At 40.8% G+C, this 14801-nt stretch overlaps 1 protein-coding gene across 10 annotated transcripts in view; it reads left to right on the top strand.

The window, feature by feature from the left end:
• USP6NL (USP6 N-terminal like) overlaps positions 1–14801 on the top strand; it is a 205936-nt gene that overhangs the window by 140464 nt on the left and 50671 nt on the right. For 9 of the 10 annotated variants that reach the window (XM_086334906.1, XM_086334907.1, XM_086334899.1 and 6 more), the window contains one exon: positions 12931–12998. In XM_086334906.1, coding sequence (XP_086191032.1) covers positions 12931–12998 — 68 coding nt within the window. Of the gene's footprint in view, positions 1–8992; positions 9141–12930; positions 12999–14801 lie in introns of those variants that run through there. The other variant, XM_086334898.1, reaches the window with a different exon arrangement.

Raw genomic sequence — 14801 nt, 5'->3', positions numbered from 1 at the left:
AGCATTGTTACATCACGTCATGTCTCTGTGAATCATCTTACACATAAATGTTGGCGTTACTAGTCTGATTTTGGGAGTTCTAGGGAAGCAGCAGTGATGCTCTTTCTCTTTGAGAAGTAGGGCAGGAGAGATTGACAGATGGAGAGCAAAATGCCTCCTGTGTCGGCTGATGGAGGACCTGACATTAGATCTGAAGTGGAAAGGACTTATTAGCCTCTCTCGACTTAGATTTACCCACCGGGTGACTAGCACAGCCAAGCCAACCCCTAGCTTCTGAGAGGAGTAGGGGAGCTGGGAACGTTGCTCTAGTGAACGCCCTTTGTGAAGTACGATGTGGCACACACAGCCGAGTGAGCAAGACCTTCCTGTAAAGCAAGTGAGACAGTGATGGTCTGTGAGTAGGCTGGGGAGCTAGAAGGAGGGAAAATGTGAGGGGTATAGATGGGAACACAGACATAACAAGGCTCTGGTTTCTTCATCTTTCAGGAGCCACACACGTACATACACACAGTTAATCATGTATGTCTTCATTCGTTCCTTAATGAATATGAGGATCTTGTAAATAATCACAAGTGCTACTTGGACTGTGACTTCTCCTGTCTGAGTCTTAATAAAATTTCAAATGCTCCCTTGAAATAGTATTAAAAAAAAAAAAAACAATAAAATATATGAGAAAGCTAACAATCTTTAGCAAGTTCAGTTCAGTAGTTCAGTCACTCAGTCGTGTCTGTCTCTTTGCAACCCCATGGACTGCAGCATGCCAGACTTCCCTGTCCATCACCAACTCCTGGAGCCTACTCAAGCTCATGTCCATTGAGTCGGTGATGCCATCCAACCATCTCATCCTCTGTCATCCCCTTCTCTTCCCGCCTTCAATCTTTCCCAGCAAGTCGGTTCTTTGCATCAGGTGGCCAAAGTATTGGAGTTTCAGCTTCAACATCAGTCCTTCCAATAAGTATTCAGGACTGATTTCCTTTAGGATGGACTGGTTGGATCTTCTTGGAGTCTAAGGGACTCTCAAGAGTCCTTTCCAACACCACAGTTCAAAAGCGTCAATTCTTCAGCACTTAGCTTTCTTTATAGTCCAACTCTCACATACCTACATGACTACTGGAAAAAAAAAAACTTTGACTATATGGACCTTTGTTGGCAAAGTAATGTCTCTGCTTTTTAATATACTGTCTAGGTTTGTCATAGCTTTCCTTCCAGGAAGCAAGTGTCTTTGAATTTCATGGCTGCAGTCACCATCTGCAGTGATTTTGGAGCCCAAGAAAATAAAGTCTGACACTGTTTCCACTGTTGCCCCATCTATTTCCCATGAAGTGATGGGACCGGATACCATGATCTTAGTTTTCTAAATGTTGAGTTTTAAGCCAACTTTTTCACTCTCCTCTTTCACTTTCATCAAGAGGCTCTTTAGTAAAGACATTTTTATTTTTATTTTCTTTGCAATGAAGCTATATAGAAGTATTTAGTAAGCAGCTACTGTGTGCCAGGCACTGTGGTAGCACAAGAGATGTCAAGATGAGTGAGGTACAGTCTTTTGTTCATGAAGATTACAGTTTAATAGGAGTGACTTGGAAATAAGTGTGTTCAGTAGATTGTTGTAGGTAAATAGATGGTAAAAGTACAGTGGACCTAAAGGAGCCGTGACCAGTTCTATCTAAGTCTGTAGTCATGATTAAATTTGAGGGGCAAATATTATCCTCTCTGTTATAGTAATGAAACTTTATTAGTAATTGTAGGACTTTAAAATGATTTTGTTTCTCATCCTTCTGGAAATCAAGAAGTAAGTAATTATTCTTAAGATTATGATTTAAAATATTTTATTAGTAACAGAAGTACTATAAAGAAAGCTGAGCACCGAAGAATTGATGCTTTTGAACTGTGGTGTTGGAGAAGACTCTTGGGAGTTCTTTGGACTGCAAGGAGATCCAGCCAGTCCATCCTAAAAGAAATCAGTCCTGGGTGTTCATTGGAGGGACTGATGCTGAAGCTGAAACTCCAATACTTTGGCCACCTGATGTGAAGAGCTGACTCATTTGAAAAGACCCTGATTTTGGGAAAGATTGAGGGCAGGAGGAGAAGGGGATGACAGAGGATGAGATGGCTGGATGGCATCACTGACTCAATGGACATGGGTTTAGGTAGACTCCGGGAGTTGGTGATGGACAGGGAGGCCTAGTGTGATGAGGTTCATGGGGTCGCAAAGAGTCAGACACGACTGAGCAACTGAACTGAAATCTCTCTGTGATGCTGGGTGCTCCATTTTAAAATATTGGAGATTTGTCCTATTCTTACAGCTCTTAAAATGTATATGCTTACAACTGAAACAGAACATACAAATGACCTACCAGTTATAAAATGTTGATCTTTTTGTTTGTAAAAGCAGGAAAAGGACCTGGATAAGTTGGGGGACCCTGTGAAAGGAGGTTGTGATGGCAGTTGGGAAAGTGTTGGAAGGAACTCAGTTGAGCAACAAGGTACAGACCTGCTCACATGAGGACGTTCACATCTCTCCTCAATCCCACTCACCCTTGTTGAAAACTGGGCTTCTGTATGAGAATTTGAAGAAATGTGTTCTGTGTATTTAATGAAAAGTTTTAAAATGAAAGCTTGACATTGTAGAAAACGTTGACATCATGCTGCTTAGTGAGATAATAGAAGTATTTTGAATGGAAAGGTACAAATCCTATTTATGCTGACAAATAAAAGCTAAAATTGAGGCTTTAGGTTTGTTGTTTTGAACACTTTTATTGTCTCAGACAATGCATATTACCAGAGGAGGACTATGAAGATGTATGTGGAAGCTTGTGTGGCTCTTCTGAAGTGGAAGTTGGGGCATTTCTGAGGACCTTTGGGTTTATGGCCTTGGTTCTTTCCTGTATTGACTTTCCGTCTTTGGCTGCCCCTGCCCTTGATCATGACTAGTTATGCTGTTTTTATAATTGCAGCTATGATGAGAATCTTGTTGTTATGTTGTTTCCAAGTTAACATGGAAAGAGGGAAGGAAGCCAAATGATTTTTCTAAGATTATTGCTCCAGTGGGAGAAGGAAGAAGGAGAGAAATGGGTTCTTGAGGTTGTACTTTTTTTTTTGATGAGACATTTGTTGAATGTGGAGTTAACTGAGTTGTGAGAGGCGGGGGTGGGACTGTGCTGGAGGGCTCATAAGCAGCCGATCTTTGGATCAGAGTTCCTCCCAGCAGAGGGTTGTAAAAGGATTGGAGGTTCTGGATCGTTCCTCACAGGACCACCAGGGGGAGCGTTTGGCTCAGGACGTCAAGGTCTCCTGGGATGCCGCTCCAGAATAAATTTGGTTGCAGAGCAGGCATATGTCACTTTAAGTGCTGTATTTAATTTCATCTCTCACAGAATGACCATTTAAAATAAGTGGTATTTCAGGTTCTCATGTGACTGGTGTGCCTTCCTTTATTTTGTTTGTTTTTAGTTGTATTTTGATGTTTCTGGCATTTCTTCTCTGAGCATTCCTTCCAGTCTTGGATCTAGAACATGGCAAGATAAATGCTGAAGTTTTTAGCAATGGTGCCTATTAAGATTTTATTATTAAAAAAAACTTTATTATTGAGGTATCTTAGTTCATAATCCGACTCAGTGGACATGAATTTGAGCAAATTCTGGGAGATAGTGGGGGACAGGGAAGCCTGGCCTGCTCTAGTCCGTAGGGTCCCGAAGAGTCACACACAACTTAGTGACTGAACAACTACAATAACAAAATCTATACTAAGAAGGTGATCACAAATAACTGAAACATTGTTTAGGCACCATTGATACTCAGGGCCTCTTCTGTTTGAAAGATGAGATGACATTAAGGAACTCATAGACATGGATAACTTACTCAGAGAATTTCGGGAAAAGAGCACTTGCTGCGTGCATGCATCGCACGAGAAAGGAGAGCCAGCAGCAGCAACATAGGGACAGGCTTGTGTGTCTTATTTTTAGGCTGAAAGGTCTGTATGATGGTGACTCTGCTGTGCCCTGCATACTGGGCACCGTTTTCCTCCCTGCAGCATCTCTCAGCTTGCTTGTGGTTTCTGCTTCCTCGTTTTTTCTGCTTGCCTTTGGTCACCATAGCTGGTTAAGCTCTTTACCTCATAATGTTTCATCTTTAGCTCTCATTACAAATTGACTCTCTGCTTTATCCTAGTCACGTTCTAAGAGAGGACTGATTGATAACTTACATTAGTGCATTAGGAAACTTTACAGCTGTGAAAAAGGGTTGAGGGAGATCCACGGACTTATTGGAGCCAACCTGATCTCTCTGTTCAGTGACGTCACGTTGGTATCTTGGGAATTGGCCACTGCGGTGGGAATCTTCACAGCATGGAAATTGGCAGATACCACAAACCAGAGCTCACAGCCTGTACTTCTTCCCTCCAGGAACTGGTTGCTAAGCTTTTACTGGCATACCACTGGGTAGGTGTTGATATGCATAAGCTTGAAGATGCACTGTTAAGCAAGAAAAGAGTAAGATCCTAGAATTATATATAGAATGGTTCTAGTTTTTAAATAGAAAAGGGACATTTAAATATATGTGCCTGTGCATACGTACATGCAGATTCTTGTACAGTGTGGAGAAGAGTTTTGGGAGAGAATGGTGGCTGCTTCTAGGAGTGGGGACTTAGGCTGGGAGTGGAGCATATGCAGCTGTTCAGATCAGAGTTCAGTTTTAGACACTGTGTGTATAGTTGATACTGAACATTAAAAGCCAATAAAATTCTTATATAATCATAAAAAATTCTTATATAATCATAAAGTCAGTAGTCAGTATAGTTTACTTCAGTGTTAAATATAATGATGAGGTGTGTAGGAAAGAAATATAATCCTACTGACAGTGTCATGGTCAGATGGATTCACTTTTCCCATGTGTATCAAATCCATAGCCACACCCCTTTGTATATTACTTCATATCAATATTTGACCATGACTTTTCAGCTCTCCCTGCTTTGTTTGTCCTGAGATTTCTAACAGTCCTCTTACCTCTTTTTGGTGTCTTTTATATGTAAGCGTTTACCGTATTGCAATAATGCCGTGATCTGTATGTTGCCTGGCATCCACTTTCTTCCTGAAGAAACTTTGTATTCCCTCTTCTAATGCAGTCTCATAACTCTCTAGGCAGCTGCCCCGTTGGCATCTGGAAATGTCCAATTTTAGCCTCTGGAGATTTCATGGATCCAGTGTCTGCTCCTCATTTTGATTCTGTTAAAGAAAAAAATTATTCTAACACTTATTACAACAATAAAGAAGACTTTATTCAGGGCTGTTCCAAGGAGTGTCAAGAATATCACAATAGGGGAGAAAGATAGGGCTCAACTCCAAGTACAGTAAGGGATTTATCATTAATTCACCAAATGAGGGCTTTGGTGGGTGCAAAGTTACTAAGAGGAGACCTCAGTGATGGGGGAATCTTGCTAAACTTATATAACAGGATTTTTGGTAGAGACAGGCCAGGGTTACTGGATATCAAGGGTGGAGGAGGAGAAATCTGACCAGATAGCAAAGGTGATGAGGTATCAAGGGTGGGGGGGATTCTTGCTATAGATGGGTGAGGCAGGCTGAAGACAGGATGGAGGCCAAGGTCAAGGCCTAGTAAAGTTTGGACAAGGAGAGAGTCTTTGTCAGAGAAACATTGTTGAGGCAGTAAACTGTGAATCATTGTATTAGTTTCCTGTTGCTGCCTGTCACAAACTTGGTGGCTTAAAGCAACGAAATTGATCCTCCTACTATTCTGGAGGATGTACGTAGTTACACTGGGCTAAAGTCAGGTGTCAGCAGGGCTTATTCCTCGGGGAGACACCAGGGGAGATGCTGGGATGCCTCGAGAAGGGGGGTCAGGTATCCCCTTGTCTTTTTGAGCTTCTGGAGGCTGTCTGCTTTCCTTGGCTCCTGTAAATGTAATTAGACTGGCATCAGATTTCTAATCAGCCAGAAGGTAATGCAGCACTTATTTTCAAAGTTCTGAGGGAAAAAAAAATTTATCATGAGCTTGGAATTCTGTATCTAGACAAACAACTGATTAAGTATGAAGAAAAAATAAAAACGTTTACAGATAGTACAAGGTGTGTTGAGCTGAAGATTGACTCCCCACAACATCCTAATCTCTGGAAGGTGTCAGTTCAGTTCAGTCACTCAGTTGTGTCCGACTCTTTGCGACCTCATGAACCGCAGCACGCCAGGCCTCCCTGTCCATCACCAGCTCCTGGAGTTCACTCAGACTCATGTCCGTCGAGTCAGTGAAAAGCAAAGGAGAAAAGGAAAGATATAAGCATCTGAATGCAGAGTTCCACAGAATAGCAAGAAGAGATAAGAAAGCCTTCCTTAGCGATCAATGCAAAGAAATAGAGGAAAACTACAGAATAGGAAAGACTAGAGATCTCTTCAGGAAAATTAGAGTTACCAAGGGAACATTTCATGCAAAGATGGGCTCGATAAAGGACAGAAATGGTATGGACCTAACAGAAGCAGAAGATATTAAGAAGAGGTGGCAAGAATACACAGAAGAACTGTACAAAAAAGAGCTTCACAACCCAGATAATCACAATGGTGTGATCACTCACCTAGAGCCAGACATCCTGGAATGTGAAGTCAAGTGGGCCCTAGAAAGCATCACTACGAAGAAAGCTAGTGGAGGTGATGGAATTCCAGTGGAGCTATTTCAAATCCTGAAAGATAATGCTGTGAAAGTGCTGCACTCAATATGCCAGCAAGTTTGGAAAACTCAGCAGTGGCCACAGGACTGGACAAGGTCAGTTTTCATTGCAATCCCAAAGAAAGGCAATGCCAAAGAATGCTCAAACTACCGCACAATTGCACTCATCTCACATGCTAGTAAAGTAATGCTCAAAATTCTCCAAGCCAGGCTTCAGCGATACGTGAACTGTGAACTTCCTGATGTTCAAGCTGGTTTTAGAAAAGGCAGAGGAACCAGAGATCAAATTGCCAACATCTGCTGGATCATGGAAAAAGCAAGAGAGTTCCAGAAAAACATCTATTTCTGCTTTATTGACTATGCCAAAGCCTTTGACTGTGTGGATCATAATAAACTGTGGAAAATTCTGAAAGAGATGGGAATACCAGACCACCTGACCTGCCTCTTGAGAAATCTGTATGCAGGTCAGAAAGCAACAGTTAAAACTGGACATGGAACAGACTGGTTCCATATAGGAAAAGGAGTATGTCAAGGCTGTATATTGTCACCCTGCTTATTTAACTTACATGCAGGGTACATCATGAGAAACGCTGGACTGGAAGAAACACAAGCTGGAATCAAGATTGCCGGGAGAAATATCAATAACCTCAGATATGCAGATGATACCACCCTTATGGCAGAAAGTGAAGAGGAACTAAAAAGCCTCTTGATGAAAGTGAAAGTGGAGAGTGAAAAAGTTGGCTTAAAGCTCAACATTCAGAAAATAAAGATCCTGGCATCCAGTCCCATCACTTCATGGGAAATAGATGGGGAAACAGTGGAAACAGTGTCAGACTTTATTTTTTGGGGCTCCATAATTACTGCAGATGTGACTGCAGCCATGAAATTAAAAGAAGCTTACTCCTCGGAAAGTTATGACCAACCTAGATAGCATATTCAAAAGCAGAGACATTACTTTGCCAACAAAGGTCCGTCTAGTCAAGGCTATGGTTTTTCCTGTTGTCACGTATGGATGTGAGAGTTGGACTGTGAAGAAGGCTGAGTGCTGAAGAATTGATGCTTTTGAACTGTGGTGTTGGAGAAGACTCTTGAGAGTCCCTTGGACTGCAAGGAGATCCAAGCAGTCCATTCTGAAGGAGATCAGCCCTGGGATTTCTTTGGAAGGAATGATGCTAAAGCTGAAACTGCAGTACTTTGGCCACCTCATGTGAAGAGTTGACTCATTGGAAAAGACTCTGATGCTGGGAGGGATTGGGGGCAGGAGGCGAAGGGGACGACAGAGGATGAGATGGCTGGATGGTGAGGATGTACCTAATATGTCAAAAGGGATTTTCGAATGGGAAGCTGATCTGGATCATGAAGGTGGGCACAGTGTCATCACAGGAACCTTATGAGAAGAGGACAAAAAGGTCAGAGGAGGGAGGATATTTGAGGATGGCGGCAAGAGGTTGGAGTGATGTGAAGGAAGGGGCCTGGAGCCAAGGAAAGCAGGCACCCTCCAGAAGCTCAAAAGACAAGGGGACACCTGCCGCCCCGCACCCCCACGTCCTGGTTTATGATTTGGACTTTCAACCCTCTCCCTGAGCTTCTTACAACTGGCTTAAGCTTAAGTGTAAGTTAAGTTTGATTGTAAACTTAATTCGTTAGTGTAATTAATGTGCATAAGCATGGCTTTAACATGGCTGCCATGTTTGCAAAGTAGTTTCCATATTGTAGGTCCCAACTCACTTTTTAAAAAAGAAAGAAGGACACAATGAAGGGCAGAAGGCGAGACTCCGCACTTCACAGTGCTGCCCTGCAGTAGTTACGCATATTGTATCATGAAACTTTTATTTCACTTGTAATGTGTGCTGTGTGAAATATTTCCCAAACCGTCCAGAATTTAGTATGTATTTGCTTAGTGTCTGAAACGGGCTGAAGCTTTTTAAAAAGTATCATTAAAATTGTTATAAAATGTACTTGAGTATTCATACTTAGATTTAGTTTGTTTTAAATAAAAATTTTCTTTGTTGCTTCAAGACAAGTTTTGATAAAAGTAGTAAGAATGTGGCTGGTTTTGAAGCTCAAGATTAAGGCTTATTCAAAGCCCCTGTTTGTTACCAGCTGGAATGCTGGGTGTAGGCTGGTGTGGCTCATACTTGGGCTGGAGCCTGAGAGGCATGTTTTTACCCTCAACAAACATCATCTTTGTTTGGGTATCTATAGTCTGTGTAACCACAGCAAGGTCTTTTATTCTCCCTAGAATATATCTCAAACCTTTTCTTTCTTGTGTTTGTTTCACAAATAGTTTAAAGCAGAGCTGCCTTCCACTCTTCTGTTTCAGTTTGTTGCAGAATGTGTGAGGGGCCGCCTAACACTGCTGGTGTACTTGTAGCTGGAGAGCAGGAATGGAATCTTGTATAGATAAATTTACTCTATGAGGACTGAAGCTGTTGTTAATTCCCAGGGCCAGACTGGTTATCTAACAAAGGGTAAAGTACTTTTTATGTTAAAATATATATTTATTTAACATTCATCTGTCAAAATGTATACTAGGAAAAATGGTCTGTCAATTTTGTGTCATTGGATTGAATTTAAAATTTAAAACCTTTGAGTGAATTGTTCATTACAGTCTGGAGCTATTACAGTTCAGGTGGATGCTTGATTCTTAAAAGTTCTTATGGTTACATGGAATTAGAGGTGTTCTTAAAATGCTGTCGTTATTTTCTTCTGTACACTTGTGCCCCGAGATGTTTTATATGTACTTGAGTTTTTAATCCAAATGTCTTTCGATCTTTAACTGCTTAAAATGTGCCTCTTATACTTTGAGACGTTCTTATATTAGATGGAAAGTCAATTAGAGTAATTTGTTTGCATTTGAGCTGACTACTCTGGTAGTTCTGTTGTTTGATGACTGGTGGTGTAAGTGCCCGGGACCACTGCTGCTGTTTAATGGTTGCCTGAAGTCGGGGCACACTTGCAGGCACAAGACGGCTGCCGTGCCCTCTGTGGTCAGTGTTTTTAGGGCAAACTCTTTGTTCTGCAGTGGAATTTCTAAATAAGCAATCAGAACAAAACCACAGGGATTATTCTATTATAATTCTTAATAAACTTCTCAACTGTAGATAAGACAGTGTGCAGCATAATTTAACTTCAGTGAATTCTGCATAAGGACACTACTTTCTGGAAAGATGATTGCCTTAAACGATGTCTCTAAACTCAGTGTCGGGAAAGATTGGCATTTCCATTTAGTCTCTTCAAAGAAGCAGGTTTGGCTATATTTTATAAGATAAGTTTGACTTTAAATCTGTTCTCTTTTACATTTATTAATACCACAGATTTTTCTCCTCATGGGGAAATAACAAGAGCTTTCTAAAGGAATTTAAGACTAGCACTTACTTGATTCAGAATCAGCTGCGCTAATCATTTTAGTCATTTTTCTTTCATAACATTAGAGCACAGCTTCATCCAGTTCCAGTACAGCCTCTATTATTGGCTAGGTTTTCCTTTCTAGAAATTTCTAGACTGGAGATGGATCCATGTAAAGCATAGTATCTTACAGCCACAAAGATGTTTTCTTGGAATATTTTGTATCTTCATTTCCCAGCTCTATACTGTTCCCATTTCTTACCTTTATACTTTTATTAAACTTTTCATTGTTAAGCTAGAAATATAGTTGAGATTCCTAGGACTAGTAGCAGAAATAAGGGACTGGTATAAAATACTTCCGAGAAAGCCCTCATTTATTGAATTTTGCCCAGTCACCATAGAAATTCATGCTTAGCTGTTCTGATAATGGAAATGGAATTTACTCTGTGGTCAGGGTTCCTAGTTTGAGTTTATTTTCTGTTCATTTGCTTCCCCTGCCCTTTTGGTGGGTATATGAATGCAATGGGTTAAAACTGGGTAAAGGAAGAGGGAGAAAGGAGTTGAGGAAGGTTCCTAAGTCTAAAATAAGATAATTCATATGTGTATAATTGAGCTGAGTATCCCAGACTTCTGAGTGCATCCTGTGTGTGCCAAGTCGCTTCAGTCATATCCAACTCTTTGCGACCCTATGGGCTTAGCTGGCCAGGCTTCTCTGCCCATAGGATTCTCCAGGGAAGAATACTGGAGTGGGTTGCCATGCCCTCCTTCAGGGGATCTTCTTGACCCAGGGATCAAACCTGCATCTCTTAGGTCTCCTGCACTGGCAGGTGGATTCTTTACCACTGGTGCCACCTGGGATGCATTAGTTTACTGAAAATCATTTTATTGGACCATTGTGTTATTTATTCACATTTCCCGCAAAGGTTCTCAATTGACACTTCGAGAAAAGCAGTGGCATAAACACTTTTTCCCCCAAATAAGCTTTAAGAAATTGACAGATTTCTGTTTTGCTGTTTTTACTATTATAAACAACCTTGTGATTATCTCCTTGTCATAAATTCCTAGAGGTGGAACTGTTGGGTAAAGGAGATGCCTGTTTTGAAGATTTTTGATATGTTTTATCAAGATGCTTTCCAGAAAGAGTTGATACATTTGTGAATCCACCGAGTGTCAGTGAGGGCACATCGCCCCACACTGTATCGAGACTGAGTAATATTGGTGCGTTTTGGGGTCAGTCTGAGATAGGTGCAAAGTGGTATTTTAAAACTTGCATTTCTTTAGTTTCTAATGACTTGATTCCCCCTGGCCCCGCCCTGCATGTCTTGGCTTTTAAAATTAGCTTTTATTTTTGTCAGAACTTTACTTGGTGTAAAGATTTAGGATCTGTAAAACTTACTTTGAAAAATAAGCTCACTTCCACACGCTTCCCCACCAGGCTGCCCACCCATAGAAGTAACTGCTCTCCAGTCCCAGCTGATTGATTTTCTATTTACTTCCAAAGCACTAGATAACATGCCTATATTACCACTTCCTGTTCTGCAGATTTAGTCATTATCTCATGATTTCCTGCTTTGGAGGGCGAGGATGGCTTCCCCGCACTCAGCCTCTTACATACACACATGCCTCCCTTCAACTCTTAGGAACTTGGCTTCTTCAGTCAACTACTTGTTTTCAACCCCACCCTCACCTCTTTGGAACCTCCATTGCTGTGCCCCTGAGGGCCAGGATTTAAAGAACCCCATGTTGTCAGTTTAGTGGGGTTTTAGGAGGAATGGATATAAAAGTGTGTGTCCCATCTGCCATATTTCACTGGACATCCTTTTTTGTGTCTTTCAGTGATCATTTAATAGAGTAATGGTTAAAATTATGGGCTGTAGATTTAATATCCTCTGAATCCTATCGTTGCTGTTTACTAGCTGTGTGACCTTAGACAAGTCGGTTAAAATCTTTAAACCCTGTTTTTTGTTTTCTTTTTTTTTTTTCATCTGTGTAGTAGAATTAACAGGATAAAGCCCGGAATTAAGTGTGATAAGGCATGTAAGATCACTGCTGGCAGGATCTTACTGTCTGCCGGGCGCTTCCTGAGAACAGGTTTGTCTCTGCTGTTGTTGCTTCTGTGAGTTTCTTGCTCATGACCTTTGCCCAGTTTCCACTGGAATGCTTGTTTTCCGTCTTGACCAGAGGTGCCTTTTATATATAACCGGTCATTGATCTTTTAATTTATGGGACTTGGGTGTGTAATCATATCCATACTATTTCATATTTTGATCTCTAATCATTGTCAGACTTACGTTTTTGAAAGATAACATGATGGGTAATGAGAAAGAAGGGTGTGTGTTGTGGTAAAACTGCACATTATGATAATAGTTGGGACAGTTGATAAGGGGGACCTCAGGCTAAATGTAAAGAAATGATTATATTCATCATGTCAGAGAAATATATTTTTAAAACCCTTAAACTCTATCTTGCATTAGTTTATTTTGTGAGTAAATTACCTAAATTTTTAAAAGCCTTCTTGAATGCTCTTCTCATCACCTACCCAAGTGGATTTCATCTGAAAACTTAGAACTCTCATTTCCAGTTTCTACTTTAATTCTTATTTCTGTGAAATTAGATCCAAATATAACTCTTGAGGGATAAGATTTACATATCCCCTAACTTAATGCTGTGTTAACAGATTTGCTTTCTTTTGAGGGTGGTATGTAACATCAAAATAGTAGATATGTAGATATTTCAAAGTTGTAGTTATGGATACTTAACTCACCCTTGTAAGTTTATTTGATTTTTGCTGATTTGTCATTTTAGGCAGCATCAATTTATTGTTTTATTTTCACTTGTTTTGTCTTAGTTTTATGATTAATTAATTTTATAAATCTTTAAACAACAGTTCACTGAAATTTGGTCTCTCCACAGATTCAAACCAGGATGTAGCACTTAAACTTGCCCAGGAGCGAGCCGAAATAGTTGCTAAATATGACAAAGTAAGTATTCATCATTACTCTTTAATTAATTTCTATTTTCAAAAATATAAATAGAAGAGGATTTGCTTTTCGGAGGGCTTAAATTACAGTGGCAGTTTGATTATTTCCCATGACTGTTGAAGTCATCTGATTTCTCTGGCTTTGCCTCCGTAGTTTCTCCCCCTCCGTCCCTCTTCTCCAGCCACGCTGGTCACCTGTTATTCTTCCAGACTTGCTCCTGTCTCAGGGCCTTCGCACAGGCTGTTTCTTCTGCCTGGAGCACTTGTGTGCTGGATACCCTCGTGCCCTTTCGCCTCCTCTTTCTCTTTGCCCCGATGCTGCCTCTTAGTGAACTCTTCTCTGACCACACTGTTGAATATCCCCCTCCATCCTCTGGCTCTCTCTGTCCCCTTTCTCTTCTTTATTTTTCACCATAGCTTTTAAAATGTCAGCATACTTTTTATTACATTTTGTTGCCTGCTCGCCTTCCTAGAATGTGAACTCTCTGAGGGTAAGAATTTCTCTTGTTTGATTTGCTTTTGTATCCTAAATACCTACAACAGTTCTGGCTCATAGTAGGTATTCAATAAATGTTTTGATTACATTAGTATATAGAGTTAAATACCTATTTTATTTAATTGATATGTGATATTGAAAATAGAAAACATGGATCTGAAATTTGAATTGGTACATGAAGTATAATCTCTAGCTTTTTATCCTCAAGTTAGTTGTGGAATCTGGTTTTTGATGCCCCAGAATATCACAGTTGTTGACAGTTTACATATGTCCTTATTAGTACCTTTTATCTCTTGAGATCTATAATGAGTTGTAGCTGTGATCTATAAATGTCATGTTTTATATTTATATTGGTTGCATGTAGTTTTGTGTCTGTTGTTTTTGATGATTTGTGAGAATAACAGGAACATGAAATTATAGAAGGCCATCTGGACTGTGCCCTACAGGAACATGCAGGCAGGGCTCAACTTAACAATCTGTTCCCAGAGTTTGTTTTTAAGTTGCTTGTTTGAAACATCAGACACAGTTTCCTATTATTATGACTAGGTTTTAGCATACTCTGCAAGAAACCTAATTAATTTATTTAACTACTTAACTAATTTAAAATGAATAGAACCATCATTCATTCATGCTTGTGTGCATTTTTTTCCTACAGTTAACACTAAGTGACCAGGTCAGATATCATGCTAGGCCTTGGGGAATCACTGTACAAATAAGAGTTACAGGGATGCTTTGCCCACAAGGTTCTCACGTTTGTGGAGTAGAGCGAGTGAGCTGACTGGCTGTTGTAAATACCCTCAGGTGGAGGTTCCATGAGACGGTCAGGTACAGAGTGTGAAGTGTGAGGGATGGAATAGACCCTTCTGGGGCTCCTGCTCTCATCAGTGCTGGTGTTCACAGCTCAAGAGGGGATTGTGATGGGCAGTGGGCTGAGGACAGAGCGCTGGGCCCACCGGCACTCAGGAAGGACCCACGAGGAAGCCAGCGCGGAATAGTAGGGCGTGGACGGGAGAACCAGGACATGGTGGTGTCGTGAGGTTGCGTGAGCAGCACTGATGAGTGCACCCGAACAGTTCACTCGATGAGGAGGCTGCAGTGTCCATGGATCTGATGGAGGGAGGCCGTTTTGACCTTGGGAAGGATAGTATTAGGGCCAGTGGAGGAGGGAAGTGGGGAAGAAGAGAGGCAAAGTAGGTGGTCCGCTTTTCTGAGAAGTTAGGATGAAAAGGCGAGACATAGTTTTTTCTAACCCTTGTTTTTTGGTCTTTTAAAGAAATTATTCAGTTTTATATATTCCCAGTAACACTT

This window comes from Bos grunniens, chromosome 13 (genome assembly GCF_055505025.1).
Source record: "Bos grunniens cultivar Pamir isolate PY7600 chromosome 13, Bosgru_T2T1.0, whole genome shotgun sequence".
In the NCBI taxonomy this organism is placed as follows: Eukaryota; Metazoa; Chordata; class Mammalia; order Artiodactyla; family Bovidae; genus Bos; species Bos grunniens.
Note: the sequence above shows the minus strand (reverse complement) of the source record. Positions and strands in the feature narration are given on the sequence as shown.